Source organism: Strongylocentrotus purpuratus, unplaced genomic scaffold (genome assembly GCF_000002235.5).
Source record: "Strongylocentrotus purpuratus isolate Spur 01 unplaced genomic scaffold, Spur_5.0 spur5_contig_821, whole genome shotgun sequence".
Lineage (NCBI taxonomy): Eukaryota > Metazoa > Echinodermata > Echinoidea > Camarodonta > Strongylocentrotidae > Strongylocentrotus > Strongylocentrotus purpuratus.
In genome coordinates this window covers 26,097-49,311 of record NW_022145526.1, presented here as the reverse complement: position 1 = coordinate 49,311, position 23,215 = coordinate 26,097, and the positions used below count along the sequence as shown (strand labels likewise).

Genomic DNA, 23,215 nt, shown 5'->3' with positions numbered 1-23,215 from the left:
ACCAGACATTGTTACTAGCTTCAGACTGTCATGCATTCGGTATAATAACACATGACTTAATTGATTTGATCAAGTGGTTTTAACATCACTTCCTCTCCCCCCCCCCCCCCCTCACCACCACCACCACCACTCCAGAAGAAAATATCAGGTAATTTACTCATGAACTTGGGTTTCCTTTTGCGGATCCATATTTAAATTATTTTACTCTCTTTATACAACAAAACACCCATCAAAATATTTGTGGGTATGTGGCCTACAAATTTAAAAAATGATGTTTTTTTACCCTTTATAGCTGCCAAATCATGGGTCAGAAATTAATTTTTTTAAACATTTTTTTTCCCTCTTTGGGCTGATGTTTCTCAGTTTTGAATGCTTTAATATTTTTTCATTCATTAATTTTTTTCTCTATAAAACGGTAAAAATAAACTTAAAAATTAATGATGTTTGGTGTCGGTCGCAAAGGGTAATACAACATTTCTTTTTTAACGCCTAATTTGTGGATGTTATCATACAACAAAGGGCGTAATGGGGAATTCTAATAAACAACCAGAAGGCCATCAATTCCACGAAATGTATGCATCAAATAGCATCTTAAATATTTATCCTTTAGAATAACGTCTTATAAAAGTAATAGAAGATTATGAAAATGTATATGTAAACTCATTTATCTCATATCCCTGGTAAACTTCTAACGACTGTCAGGATAAACAACTAGTTCGGACACACAACGTCTGGTTTATAGTTTAAAAGAAAACAACAAAAAGAGGGACAATTTTTGGCGAATGACAAGTAATTTTGTTTCTCTCCCCCGCCCCTCCTCCTCCTTAAAAACAAAGAAACAACAACAACAACAAACCCCTTCCGCTCGAAACGAAGGAGGTTGCTGCAATGACCTCTACGGTCTACAAGTAGTCAGTGGGGTTGCTGGTTGGGGGGATCCCCTTCTGCGGAATGCATGAGTTACGAGCGCGCGCCCGTATTGACCTTTTGCAAGATTGAAAGATCAACGCGTTTTTCTTCTCGGGTTTAGCAGTTTTTGTTACCCGTTGTTGAATCCAGGCTATCTACAGCTCAAGGTTCCTGTCGAAATGAATGAAAACCGATGATTTTCAAAAGTTAACAGCACTGCAGAAAACAAGACTTGGACTCAATATCAAATAACTAGCTTGTGTTGTGTGAGGTAGCTTTCCAAGCCTGGCAAGCGTATGCTACATGGGATCGGGACCCGGCCCCGACTCTCGGGGGAAGATCATCGTCAGCTGCCCGCTATTCCATTCTCCGCCGCTCCGTACGTACCTGTACGTACGTACGTACGTTCCTCTGTCACTGACCTCTAGCTGTGTGCGGATGCTGCATGCAGAGTCTGAACTTGAATTTTGTGCCCGAGCTGACGCTTGAAGTTTACAGCTAGTCTTAAGCCTTCACTTGTATTGACTTGAGACAATGCAATTTGAGTATTGAGAGGTGAGATTTGAGTTATCAATCATGTGCATCGATACGTTACATGCAGTAGATCTAAAGACTTTACTAAAGTTGCAATTAATAAGGTCTTAGAAGTTAGACTTTAGACCTAGACCTCTACTTTAGATTTGTGTGCTTGTTTTTTGTTTTGTTTTATTTTTTTTAAAATATTTTGAATTAGTTTTGTTCTTTCTTTTGTTTTGTTTGTTGTTGTTTTACATCAATTTTCATTGGCATGTAGACTATCATATCATTCAGTTATGAATATACGCCGCTATTTCCAATGACCTTGTAGTCGGCTGCGACGGGTAGTCGAATGCTTGAGTACCCGCACGGTTGACAAGTACTCGGGTACGATTTCTTGTACCCGAATATTCGGCCGCAAAAAAAAAAAAAAAAAAAAAAAAAAAAAAAAAAAAAAAAAAATGTCCAGGCCCACGCTTACCCGTGCCAGGGAGAGCAGCGTCCGCTGGCATGGTACCGTCGGTAAAAATGTTTCCCAACTCAAGCACTGTCAAACTCACCTTTCAGAAACTGGGACCAAATGTCCAGATTTCTGTTTGGACTTGGAGGAAAATGGATTATTCTGCCATCTTTGGTTTTTAAAACAGCATTGTTTACTGTTATTATTCTTATTAAATCGGCGCCTTCAACTGCAACTCAAAGTAAAGTTGCATGCGTTTTCAGCGAGGGACCTGAGAAACTGCCGAGTGGTATGGTAGTGGCAAAAAAGGAAAAAAAAGGAAAAAAATCCAAAAATCCAAAAAATAAAAAAAAATTCAAAAAAATTCAAAAAAATTCAAAAAAATTATAAAAAAACATGGCGTCCGAATACTCGAGTATTCGCCTGTGAGCCTGGGAGTGTACTCGGGTACCTCATTACACTGTTTTGCACAGCATGTACATTCGTAATTGTATCAGTGCAAAAATATCTCCCATGCTACCAAGTGATGCATTAATTTCATTAAAACAAATGCTAAAGAAAAGACTGAAGTCTAGTATTATGTCAAAACAATAGAATATTTCATGCATGCGAGGCACTCTGTAAGTACTAGATCTATGCAGTACTGGCGAATGAGTAATGAATGTGATTGTGATCCTAGTACAGCTACACATGTATGGTTGGGAGGCTGCAAGGTTTGGGCAGAGTTTGGTTGCTTTCATTGCCTCTCTCAGCCTCTGCATATTGTTTGGGCACTCATTTGCCACACGTGCAATTTTTCACAAAACCATACATGTAGGCACACTTGGTGGAAGGATAACTTTGGTGGAGGCACAATCGCTTTGCAAATTACCCATTTCCGGTCTTGATTAGCTCCATGTATGACAACCCTTAAACAGTAAACACCAGTTACAGTATAGATCAATCTTGCACTGAAAACAGACAATTGAACTTGAAGCCTTTGGTATATATCTATACCATTGAAAGACAATACTACCTTAGGCTTGAAAATGGCTTTTAGTGGGAACATAACGACCATTCGTTGTCAAATCGACTTAAGTGATTGCGTGTGTGTGTGTGTGTAATTGGGTTTTGACAGACGTGTATCAATCAGATATGATTATTTACGTCTGGGACCGACCTTTAACGTCACCATCCGAAAGACGTGACTCAGTTTCGAACCTGCGTCCTCGGCTGAATCAGTTTGTAACTTCCACTGTTAGCTGGATTACAGGCGCACGCCACAACGCATAATTTGAATACGACATGTAGGACACTGGTAATGTTTAAATTTCACAGATATGTCATGCATGACATATACATTCATGATTCCTGCAAAGTTCTACAGAATTTGATGTTGGCTGCAAAAGGGACATACATGTACATGTAGTACCTTTAAGATGTACAGTATACTTTCATTTATTGAAAACTTTCTTAAATCATACCAATTATAAGAGAATGAGAGCTCAATGAGTAAGTCAATGTCCCTCCAACTGCAACGTGAGTAATCGTGGAATTGCCCATAACAACGATTCTTTTTTTCTTCAAATACCTTCAATGTAAAGCTCTCGATAAGAGAAATCCAGTGGTGAAAGATGATTTAAATTGGATATTGCTTATTAAGTTATGGCTCAAAGAAACTCATCTTCTGTAAGGCTTCTTGGAAAATAATTAAATAATTATGATCTGCTCGTTGACCTTATTAGAAATGTATACTACTACAGGTGGTTACTGGTATCTCATCAAATCATCTCTCAATAAACATAAGAAAAAGAGGATTACGGGGGACCAACAGGCACCGATTAGGCATTGTATGCTATATAGAGGGCGCAAGTAGCTATTAAGTAGTGCAGTGGGGCTTTAAAACAAAATACAGCTCCTGATGACATGATGACTTTCAAGAAACTCATGCACCCTGATTGACTACAAACAAAAATCACAAAATCATTGTTATCTGCCCAAATACAGCATTGATCGATATATATGACCACAAATATACTGAAGGCAGGTCCCAGCCATTCCCCCAAGGATGGGTTTCAGAAAGCCCCCAAAATGTTACACTATTATGAAATGGACATAGTGAATTGAAACCCTCATTCCATCTGTTTTATGAACTTAACGTAGATATTTCTGATTATTGTTTTCAGGTATTGTTGCCCATGTCATCGCCATTTTTCCAGAAAACAACATTTCTGTCAAGTGAGAAGGACATCTTACACCATGGATGGATTTTGCCTTCTCTATCTACTCCTGATCTGCTTGATGAGATCTGGTGACGTTGAAACCAATCCAGGTCCTAACACTGCAGAAAGGTATGCATAATTATACTGGCTTATTTCAGGTCATCGCGTCCAGTCGTGTGGTTGCCTTACACAACATTTCATGAAACAGAAGATCATGTGAAGATGCACGTTCAGGATGTGATCTTTAGTAGTTTTGCCACAGGGTTTTCAAAAAGCAGTGGTGGATCCAGGGGGGGGGGGGGGGAATTAAAAAAACAGGTTAAAACACCCTTTTTTGTAAGAAAAAAAGGAGACGGGGCCCCCTCCCCTGGCGCTCAAGGAGGGGGGGGGGGTGGGGGGGTGGATGCTGAGTTAAAAAAATAGCACTCCCCCCGTTAAACTGGGCCCCCCCCCCCAAATGCTTAATACCCGTTCTACAATTATAACATATCATCACTAACAATGTATTGAAATGCCTTATTTTGCGTGTTATATCTATAGGAGAGGAATGTCAATAGTCTGGTACAACCCTATGGGAAATCTGATTCCTTGTCGTGTATTATACATGTGCCTATAGGATTAATGTCCAAAGTCTGCTACAATATTAAATCGTTCTATTTCTATGATGTTAGTCTCCTTCCCAGACATTTATATTTTTCCAGTTATTCAGCCCAGGTACATGTACATGCAAAGCAGCAAATAATGCTATTGAAGCGATCCACGGCGAGACGGCCCGGTGGCCAAAACCGCCCCGCCTAGTACCGACTCAGAAAATGTTAAAGTATAGCTTTAGTTCTTGAAGTGTAGAAAACGAAGATAAATCAAAGTCACTGAAACAAATTCTTGATTGGAGTTGAAGATTTATTAAAATAAACGAAGAATTAATAAATCACGAAGTTCATGTTTTGGGGCTGGGCAACCCAATCGAAACAAATTAGCAACTCATGTCGATCGTAACGGAAAAGAGGTCCCGCTCTAGAGACGCAACTCGGTTTTTATACCCCCGAACTGACACGCCTCGCGCACCCAAAAATTGAGGCGTGTCACACAGACGCATTGCGTAATATCAATCCACCCATAATTAGTTTCCGTATTAAAAGGTCCTATATTTCTTGGCGAATTTACCCCCAGGATATAAGGCGCTCCGGATGATCCGCATCTCTATTCCTCACATACTTCTTTCACGCACCCACCTGTGTCTCTTACATCCTAATCTCTCAAACAAGAGATGCAAATCACCCGGAGACCCAACAACCCTGGAATATAACAAGGGATAAATGTTGCTATGTCCGTCCACACTAGCGAGCCCACATGCTTCTGGCTATTACACACCTGTAATCCTCACTTCCCCTCTCATACTATTTCGATAGTGTGAACAGACCCGGCAACAAGGAAAAACCCTTCCAATTGTAATACAAATCTATTTCCCAAATTTGCCTGATTAAATTTAAGTCAACTGTGGCGACACGCCCAGCGACACCTAATCCAATCGGCCAAGCCGAAAAAGTAGAGCCAAAATTAAGAGCGCAACGTCTCGGAACAGGTGTTAAAAATAGCATACAAGGAATTTGCCTTGTATGTACGTCAATGAACCTTTGAGGAAAACGTAAACACGAGAATATCCATATCATTACACTATGTTAATGTTTCTCCCACAGACAAAGAATTGTTTACATGTCTATAACCTCTCTCTTTCTCTATTTATGCTGGAAATATTGAATGCATTGTTTTCCATTGAATCTCTTTCTCTCTCTCTCTCTCTCTCTCTCCTAGCTCTCTATTGCTCTGTTTCCCTTCCCCTCTCTTGGTCTGCCCCCCTGAGAGGGGGCAGTTGCTCTGTCTCTCTATGTATATTCTAGTACATCTCTTTCTTTCTCTCTCTCTACTCTTTCACCCTCTCTCTCTACTCTTTCACCCTCTCTCTCTACTCTTTCACCCTCTTCTGTTCTTGATCTGTCTTCGTTTCCTCTCCCTCTCTTGCTCTATTGCCTCCCTTGTTTCTATTGTCTCCCGAGCTCTGTCTCTGCCTATGTAGCTCTTTCTCTACCCTCTCACCCCTCTCACCCTCTCACCCTCTCACTTTCCCGCCTCTGGCTCATATTCTCCCTTTTATGTCTGAGGATGTTCCTTCATTTTCTCTAGCTCTTTCCTTTGCCCTTTGTATTCTTCTTTCATCCCTACCATATTTCCTTATACTATCCTCTCTCCTTCCAAGTGCATGCATTCTGATTCTTCTTGTATCCCTCTGTCAAGCTCATGTTTTTTTTTTTTTACATGACTTTACCCCATCTCCCTCTCTCCTTGATATCTATCTACTGCCATACATATCTCTCTTCATCTCTCCATATGAGATCCTTTACAAAAACGTCCAGACCACCTCATTCGTTTTCATTGACAAATTCTTATCTAGTTCTTATTCGTATTATTACTATCATCATCATTATTGTATTTACTGTCAGACTCTGCTTTTGGGGGAGTGATTACCTTTGCCAGAACAATGCCGCCAGCCATCACATGTAATTTCATTATTTGGGGCAATATAGGCTTATTTCAAATGTTAATTTCACAGGCAACATATATTCTGATAGCCCCAGGTTGTTATATAGCATGCTTGCGCACATAATACAAACCAATAGGATGCACTCTAACTAATATACCATCATACCCAATTGATTTATTATTCATGTTACAGTACTGTCAGTGAAATGGAGTTCCTGAAGCTGGCCCAGGCTATCACTCCATCTTACTACAACGCTGTAGGGATATCTCTAGGTTTCTCCTATGCTCAACTACAGGCAATCCTGGTTGAGAATCCGAAGAGCTTCACCAATGCGTTACTGGATGTGTTTATGAAATGGAATGTCAAGCAGCAACCTCCACACTCAGACAAACGACAGCTTTTGGCAGACAAACTACGAGAGGTTGACTTGGGTGGCCTATCAGATGGATTAGTCAATGGACCTACAATTCCAAACATCACAGGTAAACAGATACATGTCACTAATATTTGCTACACCAGCGCCATATTTTATAAAGCCTTTTGATTGATCATAAGGTTAATATTGAGCGTAAGTCTATGGCTCATCGTGGGGCAATATGTTTCAAATGTTAATATCACAGGCAATATATTCCCAGGTTGTTATACAGTGCGTCCCAGAAAAAATGAAACCGAGAAGTATTGATGTTTTATCATAACTTAATCACAATCATAATTAATGAATGATACATATTTGGAAAGCTTAGAGTCTCCTCTTTCAGTTGATGCTACTCACGTGATGCATATTTCACGCATGAGTGATTAAAAGCAATTTGAAGGAAGGAAACCAAAAAGTAATTTGGCGGGCGGTATCTGAATTTCAAAGAAAAATTCATATTTCTAGAAAGTTCATTTTCTGCTCTTTCATATGATACCTCAATCAAGAAAAATGAGCCGGGAATAACAAAGTTCTGTTTGTTTAAAGTAGCCCTTACATTTTCATAATTTTAACAAACGAATTCGTTTTCACTAGCTGCCTGCCGTAGCAAAAAGCAGATTTGACAAAAGACTTAACTCCGTTTCGTTGACAATCAGCCATGCATGAAGACTCTCGTCTACGGCTGATAGTCAACGAAACGGAGTTAAGTCTTTTGTTAATTTCGTTTATTGATACGGCAGGCAGCTAGTGAAAACGAATTCGTTTAATAAAATTATGGAAATGCAAGCACTACTTTAAACAAACAGAACTTTGTCATTCCTCGCTCATTTTTCCTGATTGAGGTGTCATATGAAAGGGCAGAAACTCAACTTTCTAGAAATGTGAATTTTTCTTCGAAATTCAGATCCCGCCCGCCTAATGTCTTTTTGGTTTCCTTCCTTCAAATTGCTTTTAATCACTCATGCATGAAATATGCATCACGTGAGTAGCATCACATGAAAGAGGAGACTCTAAGCTTTCCAAATATGTATCATTCATTAATTATAGTTGTGATTAAGTTATGATAGAACATCGATACTTCTCGGTTTCGTTTTTTCTGGGACGCACTGTATACATGTAGCATGCCCGAGCAGATAATACAATTGTTGAGTGTCACATGATAGCTTCTCAGCCAATCGGATGCTCTGTATAAACTAATATCCTATCAAACCTAATTGATTTATTATTTATTTTACAGTACTAGTGAAATGGAGTTCCTCAAACTTAGATCAATCATAATGGAAAACCATTCAAAAAGTGAAGTCAGTTTTTAATGTCAGTGTTCATGTGTATTCTTATTGTGATATTAACAAATTGATTCAATAGCCCTGATCTGAAATGAATTTAGGCAGAGGCATAGTGGAGATGCAATCATATTTTAATAATAGATGCAGATATACAGTAGGCTTGCAATTGCACCATGGGAGAGAGAGGGGGAAACGACGGATAGTCAACCTGTTTGAAACGTCGAGCCACTACCATCCTCTCCAATCGGTGCTATAGTCCTCCTCAGAACTATAAGCTCAAGAAAGATTACCAACAGTCTTTTTCAGGACTCCCTAATCCTCCCCCTCTCTCTCACTTGGTGCAACCATAAGCCTACTGTATATATTTGTCTTGTTTTTCATAATAAAATGTGTGATTGTCAGCGAAACTCCGCATTGCTGGAATGTCCTAGGAAAAATTATTCCAGTGATATTTATCTACAATTACATGTACATGTATACACAAATTACTCAGATTTTAAATTCCCTTAAAATTGAATGAAGTCATATAAATTCAGACAATCTTGTAGGACTTTTGTCTTTAAGTACATGCACGTAGTCGTACGTCACACTATCAGTCTTGGGCCTTAACAATCCTTTCAGATGTATCAAGCTATGTTTACGTGTAATCATGTGAATATTGATTATCTATGTACTTTTAGGAGGGCCACCAAGACTGCTCGAATCACAGACCAAACCTCCTTCAGCTGAATCTCAGACCAAACCACTTTCTCCTGAACTGGTTGAGCGGTGTGCAAAGGATTTCAAATTCAAGTACAGGTCAACTGTCTGTAAGATCAGAGCTGATCCTCTCAGTCCTACTTCCATTGTGCAGTTTGAAGACTTGCATACTAACCTCGTCTTACTAGAAGAACATGGAACAGAGAAGCGATTGCTAGATTACAATATCCTTAATCTCAAAGTTAATGGAGAGTTCCCCAAGCGGATCATGGTTCAGGGAGAGGCAGGGGCTGGAAAAACTACTCTCTGTGCTAAGATTGCCTGGGACTGGATTGAAGGAAGGCATTCCAGTCACTTTGTGTGGGTCTTGATTGTTCCTTTACGTGAATTTAAGCAACACACTATAGGCCAGATTGCAAAGACTTATCTGGCCAAAGACAATCCAGCAACGGTTTCTCAGATTACTGAGTATATCCAGTCAAATCCTGACAAGGTATTCATCGCATTCGATGGGCTAGACGAAGTCAGTGTCAAAATCATGAAGACAGAATCTTGCGAATCACAGCCTACTGATCAAATGCAACTTCAGCCATCTCAGCCATGCGTCACCTCCTCAGAGGCATGTGGAAGCTCATCTGAGACTGGTGATATTGGGCTTGTAGATATTCTTTGTTCAGATCAACTTGCCTCTTGTTCAGTCTTGGTGACCACTCGCCCTTGGAGAGCAGTAGAAATTAGATCAGATGGTGATCTAACGAAGCTCTACACATTCATTCATGTTGAGGGTTTCGACAGGGAGAATTTATCAGTTTACATTCACAAATACTTTCCAAAGAATAAAGATAAAGCAAATCAGCTTATCCAGTTCATCAGTGAGAATGATGTCATATCCGAAGACATGGCCCCCTATCCTATATATGTAGCTATGTTGTGTCTTATGTGGAAAGAGCTTGACGAGCAAAAACTAAAGAAATTGAAATCACTGAAAACTTTTTCTCAAATATTCAAAACAATGATTGCCTTTCTAAAAGAACATTATGCTCAGAAAAAGGTGAAGAATGTAGGCAGCCCCTCACTTCTTGCCTATTTGGTAAAAATTGATGAGCTCCTTGGACCGATTGCCAAACAGGCTCTTGCTGGTCTGCTAGAAAATACATTGGTTTTCGGTGAAGATGATTTCAAAATATGTCCAGAATCCAAGGACACTGCCTGTCGGGTCGGGATCTTGTCTCAGGAGGACAGAATTACCGCCGTTATGGATACACATGAGAGGCATTCTCATGTGCAATTGCCAGTCTTCTTCCCTCACAAACTGTTTCAGGAGTACATGGCTGGAGTCCATCTTGCTTCCCTCTATGAATCAGATCGTATTGAAGATCGTAATGAATGCAACAGGCTGATTGAGCAAGTGGTGCTGCCAAGGAAGGAGGAGTTTAGGTATCTCCTGTACTTCACTGTGGCACAGAACAAAAGTATTGCAACCCATGTAATGAATTCTATGCTAAAGGGAATGTACATGAAGAGAGATTTCATTGTTGATGTAGCATTTGAGAGTCTGGATCCAGATGTAGCAGCCTTGGTGAAGGACAGGGGTTCGTCAGAGGAGACTGTGCTGAACATTGTGGAAACATTCAAGACAGCACACACTGTAGCTGGGTATGCATTCATTTGTCCACATGTGGTAAGTTTGATCATAGTTTAATCAACAAAATTAATTCATTCAATTTTTGTACACGTCTTTACTTTTATGTTTTTTGCAATTTTCTTATGGTACAACAGTATAATTATGGAAGGGTGTATAAAGGAGGTTTAACCCTATCTAGTCTGGGGGGGGGGGGGGTGGCACAAATTTACAAGGTATTGGCGAGGATGTCAATGCAATTACATTGAAGCTATGTACTGGCACATGCATACAGTGTACAATGTATGGTGCATCTACATGTATACCTTTAAGATGAGATAACATTTGGGAAAAGGGAACTTCATCAATAGTTCGCAAATTTTCATCCCTTCCAGGAAAATATGCTTTGCTTTAATAATTGAGATCCAAATTCTTGGTTTATAAATATTAACAACTGCACAAAGGAATTTGTTTGATATTCTTGGCCATGTGTATCATTGTTGTTTATTGATATGAATCATATTGAAGCACAGTTTGAATTTGATAGCATTTGCAGCTAGGGCATTTGCAACTCTTAACATACACAACTACTGTAGTCTGTAGATCAATTCATCCTATCTTCTGCTTCAATCTCCCTTGTTAACCCTATTTAGCCCGGGCTATTTTGAAACTGCATAGCCCGGGGGGGGGGGGGGGGGGGGGGGGGGGGGGGGGGGGGCTTCTAAGCCCCCCCCCCCCTATGATCTCGGCCGTGAAACGCCCGATCGCCGCGAAAATTTGCATACATGTCAAGTGAAGTGTATAGAATACTATGGTAATTTCAATTTTTTGACAAATTTACTCATTTGCATATTTATGGTAATTTATGCAAATAAGGTCATCAAATTAACATTTTTGCCCATAAATCAGACATTATTCATATTTAAGCATTCTTTCTAACTACATATATTTGTTAGACCATTTGGAATAATAATACAACACAAAATATTGAAAAACCAGGGTTATTCCTTATGTTATCTATTGTTTTGATAATTTCTTATGTATTTCTTTGTTTTTTTAACTTATGTATTTTATTGTTTTTGTTGTTTTATTTCATTTCCAACTATAATTCAACTATTTTGACCCCAAAATAAACACCTAAACTATAAACAAGACCAAATAACCAATGTTTTATCTCTTTATTTGAAAAATGAGATTTCCATATGTTTTGTACACAAATCACAAAAATGAGCGATTTTCGGGCTGACATGCGAAGACAAAAGGACACGTGACTTTGTAACGGTAGGTCCGATTTTCGAAAATTTTCTTTCAAAAGATGCGCAAGACTCGAAAGAAAAAAGTCACAAAATTTCAGTGCAAAATTTTCTTGCGTTAAAAAAATGTAGAGGGGGGGGGGCTTCTAAAGCCCCCCCCCCCCCTGGGCTAAATAGGGTTAACACTGAATACAGTACATACATGTTTCTCCTTTGCAGGGAATCAACATTTTACCTCTTTTCTCCTTTGCGAGCCTATATTTTTGCTTTGTATCCCCCCTTTTAATTAGTGATCGTGTTCCTAGTAACTTTTAAAAATGACTAAGATATGAGGCGCCAGATGGTGCAAACTTAAATAATCTCCTTTTAATCCTGTTCTTAGACGATACTCTCCTTTTACTTCGTTTAAGGATTCTCTTTTTAGCACATGGTAAACTTTTAAAAGATAAGATATTCCTACGGTCGCAAAATTAGGAATTTGATATGAAATGTCATGGCAATAGTTTGTCAGCCTGTACCCTTATTTATTTCCCTTTCCCTCTTTAATACTCTCTGTAGTTCTAGTAGCACATCTAGGGCAACCGCTCATGTAGGCTACGCATGTATGACTAACATCCAAGTAAACGTCTATATTCTGCATCCCATCCATAATCACTTTGTCATTTTATTCAGGTTGAACTAACGTTGATTAAGAGAGAGTGTGGACCTTCTATGTCACTTGATGTGGCAGAGATGATATGCTCCATTCCATCCTTGGAGAAAGTTTTTCTTGGAGGTGCATTACATCATTGTTTTTTTGCAACACTTGCAAGGAAAGGAAAAGAATCAAAGGTGAGCATTTCAATCCACAATTGTGATGTATGTACGAGTGTTTTTTTAATTTCACCCCATTATTACCATCTCTTCCCTTTACATTTTGATTTCCTTTAATTTGTGTTAAAGGTACTATGTCCCATTTGCAGGCCAAGAAAATGAAAAAGTTAAATTCCAACTGCATTTGAAAGATAATACTAATTTAGAACTTCCCTAAAAAAGGTGGGGCTTGAAAATGTCTTCAAGTGGGAAAATAACGACTATTAGTTGTCAAATCAAATTTAGAGCTATAGAGCCCAAAAGTAACAGTCTTGATTTTCAGACAATTGTACCGAATGGTCATACGTTTTATGCTGCGCAAAGATTCAATCAGTTTAATCTTGGCCATCACAAGAAGTGGGTTATTAATGTAGACAAATGCTCATGTACCCTTTACAACTCTTTTCATGTACGTTATTACCAAAGAAGACAAATAGCCAGTCAGTCACTCAATAGTGTCTGACAGTGAAGTCTAGCAAGTAAACGGGTTTCCTTGCATAATTTGAATATGAGGACACTGCTAGCGTTTAAATTTCACAGATAGGACATACATGACATATTCATAATTCCTGCAAAGTTCTACAGAATTTGAGGTTGGCTGCAAAAGGGACATAGTACCTTTAATGTCTCATGCTAGTTCTTTTGACCGAAGGTTATCAATGGTCCTTTCACTAAGCAGCAGCAGTGTTAACAAAAGCCTTAAGTTTGAATACTAACCGTGGAAACCTAGAGAATGGGCGGGGAGTAATATGTAAACAGTTGTATGCATATAACTTGAATGGCCTAAAAGAAACTCACATGTACTTAAAGGGAAAGTCCACTCTGGTATTAAGTTGGTTTTAGAGAAACAAATTAGTGACAGTTTAAGCAGTATCCGATTAAAGATAAGAAAGTTATGAATTTTTGATGCTGTCATCAGTTGAACACATATTTGCAACACTGGGATGTTCATGTACTTGTGAGCTCCTCTCCAATTTTCTCAGTACAGAATTTTGTATAAACTTTCATGTTCTTAGTTATTGATGACAGAATAGACTTGTTTAATACAGGGGTTGCAATACAAACTTATTTGTAATAATTATATTTAAGGTGAATGTATGATTGGAAATTAAACCTTTATTTTTAATTATCTTTTCACAGGGTCAAAGTCAGGGGACCTTGAAAGATACAATGTACGTCACAGAGTTGCCAATTTGTATTTTATTGAACACATCTTCGAATATTGATAACTTTCTTATTTTAAATCGGTTTTTGCTCAAACTTTCACTCACCCGTTTCTCTTATTAAACCAACTTACTATCAGGATGGACTTCCCTTTAAAGTGATAGACATATGGATTTATGGATGAAAAAAATTGAAAGCACATGTATAACATTGGTAGATGATAATAATATAATAATTGTTTAGATGAATACAAGAAGAAGGAGCGATTCTTGCCTTTGTTTTGGACTCTGATGCCTTTTAATGTCGGTCACATTCGCATTTGCATTTGCATTTGCTTGGGACCACCCCCCCCCCTTCCCCCTCCAATTTTTTCAACCTAAATATGCTACTGGCTGTTGTTTGGAAGAGGCATCATAATGATACGTGTGTGAATGTTGCTTCTTGTCAAAGAACGTCAACTATGCGCTGTAGGGCGTCATATGACATGTAACACAAAATCACTCCAACTAATTGATTTTGTCACAAAATCAATCTCGATCACATAGTGATTGTGTCCATGGAATCAACCCGTGAGAGATTTTGTCCATGCAATCAAACCAGCCAGTGATTCTGTCGAATCTGTCCACCGTATCTGTAACACCCGCGAATGATTGTGTCAACAGAATCAAGTCTGTGAATGATTTTGTCCACGGGCACACTACTGACATGGATTTTCTCAAGCACTGAAGTGATTTTGTGAATTCTCGTATCCGAATTAAACAAGGCACTTCCAAATTATTAAGGATGCTTATGATCAGTTAGACATAAATATTTGAAATGCTTGAATTAATCTAGAAGATAGGTTGATGATTTCCTGATGCCAAATCGGTTTCATTGATATTTAAAAAAAAAATTAAACTAGAATATTAAAAATTATATCCTGCATTACAATTTTTTTGGTTTTTGATTGGTTGAGAGCTCTCCACGTGACCAGAAATTTTAAACCATTTTAAAGTTGCTCTGAGTACTATTTGGGAGTTGAAAATTCCCACCTCTTCCCTTTCTCCTCTTTCTCATTCCCACCTCTTCCCTTTTCTGTATTGCTCTCATATGGTTGTGTGTGAATATGGGTGTGTGCATATACATGGTCAATAACAGCTGTAGTAAATGTTTGGTCTTTTTTCCCCTTCTAGAAATATATATATATATTTTGTATTTCTTTTTCAATTTAATTTAATATTGGGTTTACTCATTTACCAAACACAAATTGCTTCTTAGAGGATCTGGCCTTTTATATATTTTGCATTTATGATTTGTAAAAGAAATTCATGCCAAATGAATTGAATTGAATTGGATTAAAAACCTTGCATGTGGAGATTCAGTTGAAGTTTAGGTGTTGATAAGATGGACATTATTTTGTATCAATTTCTGACCTTTTGATTGATTTTTAAAATTTGTCATAGAGTTTTCTGAGAGCCAATTTTAATAAATGCTTGAATATACCAAATTGTACCATAGCAAAAAACCTCCTGACTTTAGGGGTCTTGTGCACATGAAATCCAGAGTTATGAATACCTTAAACACATTAATAGCAAACATATATGTCTGGGTAATATTAATTTCAGTGTTATTAGGAGTAGGACTTATCATGCAAACAAGTTAGAAGCCCTATGAAGAATATATATAGAATTTATAAAACAATCACTCTTACTATGTCATTATTTCCGGAGAAACTTTAGTATGTTCTCTAACTTCAAGAGACAAGAGTTGAATTTAAAAATAAAATCTATTCAATCATTTTTTGTGAAAATGACATGTTATGATGATATGCAATTAATGGAATTTGTATGATATATATAAGGATACAGTCAGATATTAGTAAATAAAATGTATGCGGTATTGATGAGTTACTTAATTATATTCATCATTAACGCAGGTCAAGACCCTCAAGCTTGAAGTCAAGTGTCCCACACCAGCCTCATCACATCACCTAGCAAAAGCACTTTGTTCTATGCCAAACCTGACTGACCTGAAACTTGAAATGGATCTCAATGAGGAGTTCTTCTCTACATTGAAAGCAAACGCATCATTCATACAGGTATGTGTGTCCCAATTGCAATGTCATGGAGAGGTTCATTGAAAGAAAGAAAGAGCAGTAATGATGATATGGTGCACATGTAAACATGTTTTCTTTCCAAACGCTCTTGTTTAACCCTATCTAGCCCGGGGGCGAAATTTTATTCCCAAACAGGTTTGCAATTTCTTATATTTCCGTTTTTCTCAATGGCTGAAATGTTCTACGTCATTAGCAGCTAGGAAAGAGGTCACAAACAATTAGACTTTGATTTTGTATTGCTTTGCCTCACTATTTATAAAGGCTAAAAAACTGAATAAACTGAGACTTGAACCCACAACTTTATTATGATTGTAATACGCTGACCTTACCGATTGAGCCAACGATGGGTTAATGAAAAGTGATTCTGCATGATTTCTATAACCCTATCACTCACCCTAACGGTTACGTCATTGCTAATGACGTAACAAACCAGCCAATCAGATGACCAGAAATATTAGCATTGGCAAACCTGTTTGGGAAAAAAAAATTAGCAGCCCCTCTACATTTTTTCTCGATCATTTTTAACGCAATACAAATTTGCGCTGAAATTTTATGACTTTATTCTTTCAGATCTTGCGCATCTTTTGAAATAAATTTTTTCGAAAATCGGACCTACCGTTACAGAGTCACGTGACCTTCGCATGTCAGCCCAAAAAAATCGCTCATTTTTCGTGATTTGTGTACAAAACATCTCATTTTTCCAAAAAAGCGACAAAACATTGGTAGTTTGGTCTTGTTTATAGTTTGGGTGTTTATTTTGAGGTTCAAGATAGTTGAATTATAGTTAGAATTAACATTAAAAAAATATATATATATACATGTACTGATTCAGCTGAAATCTAAGTGTGTATAAGATTGAAATTGTTTTGATCAATAATAAATATCCATCCTTTTCCAAGTTTGATTGATATGAAAAATATGTCATATAGTTTTGTTAGAGCCAATTTTAATAAAGGCTTGAATTTACCAAACTGAAACATAGCAAGAAACCTCCTGACTTAGGGGTCTTGTGCACATGAAATCCAGAGTTAAGAATACCTTAAATACATTAATAGCAAATATATATTTATGCATATTAACAGTTTCAGTGTAAGTAGGAGTAGGACTATTCTATGCAAACAGGCTGGAAGCCCTATAAAGAATAGATATAGAATTTTGAACAAATCACTTTTATAAATCAAACTCTCCATGGAAACTTTAGTATGTTCTTTTTCCCAATAGACAAGAATTGAATATGAAAAGAAAAAAGCTATTTATTGACTTTTGCTGAAAATTTTATTATGAATACAACTATGTAATAAATTGAATATGTAGTTAATGTAAGAATACAGTGGGAAATTTGTAAATAAAATGTATGCATGTATCAAAGAGTTACTTAACTATATTCATCATGAATGCAGGTCAAGACTCTCATGCTTTTTGGTGTGAGGATTCCAACACCAGCCTTGTATCATCACGTAGCAGAAGCGCTGTGTTCTATGCCAAACCTGACTGACCTGAGACTTGAAGTGTATCTCTGTGAGGAGTTCTGCTCTTCATTGAAAGCAAATGCATCATCCATACAAGTATGTGTGTCTTAATAGCAATGTCATGGAGATCGAGGTTCATTGAAAGAAAGAAAGAGCAGTAATTATTACTATGGTGCACATGTATACATGTTTTTACTCCAAACAGCTTTTTTAACGGCCATTTGCTTGATATATTGGTACAGTCGTGAAACATGGACTAAAAGCAAAATATACATGTACTGATTCAGCTGAAATCCAAGTTTGATTGATATGAAAAATATGTCATATAGTTTTGTTAGAGCCAATTTTAATAAAGGCTTGAATTTACCAAACTGAAACATAGCAAGAAACCTCCTGACTTAGGGGTCTTGTGCACTTGAAATCCAGAGTTAAGAATACCTTAAATACATTAATAGCAAATATATATTTATGCATATTAACAGTTTCAATGTAAGTAGGAGTAGGACTATTCTATGCAAACAGGCTGGAAGCCCTATAAAGAATAGATATAGAATTTTGAACAAATCACTATTACTAAATCATCCTCTCCATGGAAACTTTAGTATGTTCCTTTCCCAATAGACAAGAATTGAATATGAAAAGAAAAAAGCTTTTTACCGTATTGACTTTTGCCGAAAATTTTATTATGAATACAACTATGTAATTAATTGAATATGTAGTTAATGTAAGAATACAGTGAGAAATTTGTAAATCAAATGTATGCATGTATAGATTAGTTACTTTACTATATTCATCATGAACGCAGGTCAAGACTCTCAAGCTTCATGATGTCTGGTTTCCCACACCAGCCTCATCACATCACCTAGCAGAAGCACTGTGTTCTATGCCAAACCTGAATGACCTGACACTTGAAATGAATCGCGATGAGGAGTCTGATGAATTCTTCTCTTCATTGAAAGCAAAGGCATCATCCATACAGGTATGTGTGTCCTAATGTCAATTAATGGAGAGGTTCATTGAAAGAAAAAAGAGCAGTAATGATTATATGGTGCACATGTATACCTATTTTTTTCCAAACACCTTTTTTTAACGACCATTCACTTGGTATATTGGTACAGCCATGAAACATAGAGTAAAAGCAAACTATACATTTACTGATCCAGTTGAAATCCAAGTGTGTATACGAATGACATTTTTTAGATCGATAGTCAATATCCAACCTTTTCCAAGTTTGATTGGTATGAAAAATATGTCATATAGTTTTATTACAGCCAAGTTTAATAAAGGCTTCAATTTACCAAACTGAACCATAGCAACAAACTTCCTGATATGGCGCTCTTGTGCACATGAAATCCAGAGTTAAGAATACCTTAAATACATTAATAGCAAATACATATGTATGTGTATTATTAGTTTCAGTGCAAGTTGGAGTAGGGGTCTGCAATGCAAGCAGGTTGGAAGCCTTATAAAGAATAGATATCAAATTTTAAAAATATCACTATTACTAAATCATCCTCTCCGTGGAGACTTTAATGTGTTCTTTTTTCAATAGACAATAATTTAATATGAAAAGAAAATCTATTTAATAATTTTGCTATTAATGAATGGAATTTGTATGAAATGTAAAAATATAGTGAGAAATATGTAAATAAAATGTATGCATGTATAGATAAGTTACTTAACTATGTTCATCATGAACGCAGGTCAAGACTCTCGAGATTTATGATGTCGGGTTTCCCACACCAACCTCATCACATCACCTAGCAGAAGCACTGTGTTATATGCCAAACCTGACTGACCTGACACTTGTACTGGGTCGCAATGATGAGTTCTACTCTACATTGAAAGCAAAGGCATCATCCATACAGGTATGTGTGACCTAATGCAAATGTCAGGGAGAAGTGAATTGAAAGAAAAAAAGAGCAGTAATGATTATATGGTGCACATGTTTACATGTTTTTTCGAACACCCTTTTTTAAAGGCTATTCACTAGGTATATTGGTACAGTCATGAAACATGGAATAAAAGCAAATACGGTATATATTTATGGATATTATTAATTACAGTGTTAGTAGCAGTAGGACTTATCAATGCAAACAGGTTGAAAGCCCTATAAAGAATACATATGGAATTTTGAAAAAATAACTCTTACTAAATCATCCTCTCCATGGAAACTTTAGTATGTTCTTTTTCTCAATAGACAAGAATTGAATATGAAACGAAAATCTATTTAATTATCATTTTTGCTGAGAATTTTATTAGGAATTCAACTATGTAATTATTGGAATTTGTATGGAATGTTATAGTTCAGTCAGAAATTATTTTATAAAACATATGCATAAATAAAAGTAGTGCTTATTACTATTTCCACAAACATTGCAGGTCCAGACTTTCAAGCTTGATGTTCTCCAGAGTTCCACACCAGCCTCATTACATCACCTAGCAGAAGCACTGTGTTCTATGCCAAACCTAACTGACCTGACACTTAGAAGTGTTCTCAAAAAGGAGTTCTACTCTACATTGAAAGCAAAGGCATCATCCATACAGGTATGTGTGTCCTAATGTAAATGCGATGGAGAGGATCGCTGAAAGAAAGAAAGAGCAGTAATGATTATATGGTGCACATGTATAGGCCTACATGTTTTTTTCCAAACACCTTTTTTTTAATGGCTGTTCACTTGGTATATTGGTACAGCCTTGAAACATGGAATAAAAGCAGACTTTAATGTATGTACTGATTTAGTTGAAATCCAAGTGTGTGAAAGATTTTCATTGTTTTGATCAATAATCCAAGTTTGATAGATATGAAAAAATATGTCTAAGTATAAAGATTTGTGCTAACAGATACCGTAGTTTTTGTAATACTTGATTTGAGTATCATAATTAAATTACTACTGCTATAGTGAATACTACTACCAGTACTACTATAGTAAAACTACCACTATGATTAATATCACAGGATTTCATGAAATTGCAGTATGTATTGGATCCATTTATTTTTGAAATTTGTGTAAATTTCTTGTGCAAAATTTGTCTTACCCTAGCTCTTTTAAATTATCCATACTTATTTTGTTTATGAGATGTTACTGTAGCTGTTGGGTGTATAGTCCCTAAGAAAATAGATTATATGCCATAATGAAATGGATCCACTTATTTGTAACTGTTTACAAGTAATGTTGTTGTTATATGTTACAGGGTTGTTTTCCTCAGATAAGAAAGGGAAACTTCAGGTTAAATGGAGTTGCTCAAGATGACTTGAACTCATTTATTCACACCCTCTCAAGGTTAGTACAGTAGGCCTATATGTGATTTAAAAAAAAAATTAGATATCAACATGAAAGCTTTTCATGAGTAGTGGTATAAAGAAACAATATAAAGAGCCTCTAATGGAATACCAAGAAAAGATACAATGCTGATATATACCTCCATCAGGGAGCATGCAATAAAGTGATATTGTATACCTTAAAGGGATCGTTTAACAATGATAAATCTGAGATGCACGGCCTTGCGTGCTACCAGTATCTGTGATATGGTGTAATATTGAAGCCCTAAAAAAATGGCGCTTCAAACTGATCAAGAAGTACCTCAGAAATTACAAATCTTTGAGTGACCTGTTTTACCGTACTCGCTTCCCCCAATAGACTGTAGTTTTATCAAAACCGTTTGGCAAACGCAAAATTTGGTTTCGATTTCCAATCATAAATATCTTGATAATCAGACAGACGATCGGCTTGTAAAAGTCATGGAGTTCCTGACTGACCTAAAGGCTTATAATTATAATTGCAGCATGAGCTAAATCCAGGATACCAGATCCTTTTAAAACAATTGAAGATTTCTTGTCTGAAAACACAAAATATTCAGTAACAGCTTTATTGTACAAATTCCTTACTGTAAAGTGTTTTCAACCTTAACTTTGTAGATTTTGCTTGAGTCCTTTTTTTGTGTGATTTCTTGATATTTTTTTTACACTGCAGTCTTTTTTTCTTCTCCTTCTTAATTCACTGTTAAAAATGTTCCTTGAGACTGGTACTTTCAATAATACCGATAGTAGTCAATTATTTATTTCTCATCTTTCAAACAGATAATAACAAAAATCTGTTTCCTTTACAGCTTGTGTAACACGGATGACTTGAGTATCTCGGACGGCTCAAATGACTCGGATGACTTGAGTATCTCGGACGGCTCAAATGACTCGGATGGCTTGGCTGACTTGGCCAACATCAGTGTTACCACTGATGTACACTCTCCAAGAAGGACATTACCACCATCAGAACATCCTCAAAAGCAACCCATGGGGGATGTACACTCTTCAAGAAGGACAATACCACCATCAGACCACCCTCAACACCAACCCATCGGGGATGTACACTCTTCAAGAAGGACATTACCATCATCAGACCACCCTCAACACCAACCCATGGGTGATGTACACTCTTCAAGAAGGACATTACCATCATCAGACCACCCTCAACACCAACCCATGGGTGATGTACACTCTCCAAGAAGGACATTACGTTCATCAGACCACACTCAACACCAACCCATGGGTGATGTACACTCTCCAAGAAGGACATTACGTTCATCAGACCACCCTCAACTCCAACCCATGGGTGATGTACACTCTCCAAGAAGGACATTACGTTCATCAGACCACCCTCAACACCAACCCATGGGTGATGTACACTCTTCAAGAAGGACAATAGCACCATCAGACCACCCTCAACACCAACCCATGGGTGATGTACACTCTCCAAGAAGGACATTACGTTCATCAGACCACACTCAACACCAAACCATGGGTGATGTACACTCTCCAAGAAGGACATTACGTTCATCAGACCACCCTCAACACCAACCCATGGGTGATGTACACTCTCCAAGAAGGACATTACGTTCATCAGACCACACTCAACACCAACCCATGGGTGATGTACACTCTTCAAGAAGGACAATACCACCATCAGACCACCCTCAACAGCATGTTGGCAATACATCACATTCTGTATGTCAATTCTCTCAGACACACAGAGAAGGTGGCAGTAGTCAGAGCAGGCTTTACAAGAGGCAAGCTCCTTCTACTCAGTCGAGAGTTTCACAGGATGGTCTTGAAATTCCAGAGAAGCAATCAAAAGTATGAAGTCTAATTGCTATGGTATCGGTTGAGTAAGACGGTGTCCCAGTGGTAGCACTTCATCTTGTTTTTGTGTATGTATAATTCAGGGCTCCACACTAACTTCTTTTTTGGAAAAGAGGTTCAGATTTAACTTTTTACATTCTGTATGCATGAGTCCTAAGAAAAAAACTTTGAAATTCTGGGGTCAAGGCCTAGAGTTTTGGTGGTCCATGTGTCCCGGCTAGCCTGTTGGTTTTGAGTCCTGGTCTGATATCAAGAACTTTGGGGTAAATAGGAGTAATTTTGGGCAATATTTGAAAACATTTGAATATTATTGAAAAGACTGTGTTCTTCTTTTTCACCTTGATGAGTCCAGTCAACTATCTGGTGTTAGTGTATACATTTTACAACAAAGAGAACGTAATATTGTCACAATGTTCTAATACCTGTGAAACGCCCATGTATAAGATGGATATGTTTTGTAAATGTGAACTCAATAGGCCCAAAACAGAGTTGCATCAAGAGCACATTGTGTACCTGTTTTATGCAGAAAGGGGTCATGTTGTGTAGTAAATTTAAATAGGGGGTCATTTTTTACTCAGCTATGATTATGCATGTGTATA

The 23,215-nt window shown here is 37.3% G+C and overlaps 1 protein-coding gene across 1 annotated transcript; it reads left to right on the top strand.

Moving 5' to 3' along the window:
- Positions 1-1,000: 1,000 nt before the first annotated feature.
- Positions 1,001-22,623, top strand: LOC754090 (NACHT, LRR and PYD domains-containing protein 12). The gene is made up of 10 exons (XM_030980888.1): positions 1,001-1,464; positions 4,051-4,215; positions 6,818-7,107; positions 9,007-10,706; positions 12,572-12,730; positions 15,831-15,992; positions 17,411-17,575; positions 20,675-20,763; positions 21,590-21,842; positions 22,381-22,623. The coding sequence occupies exons 2-10, from the start codon at positions 4,124-4,126 to the stop codon at positions 22,621-22,623; spliced, it is 3,153 nt and encodes a 1,050-aa protein (XP_030836748.1). The 5' UTR covers positions 1,001-1,464; positions 4,051-4,123.
- The last annotated feature ends 592 nt before the right edge of the window (positions 22,624-23,215 follow it).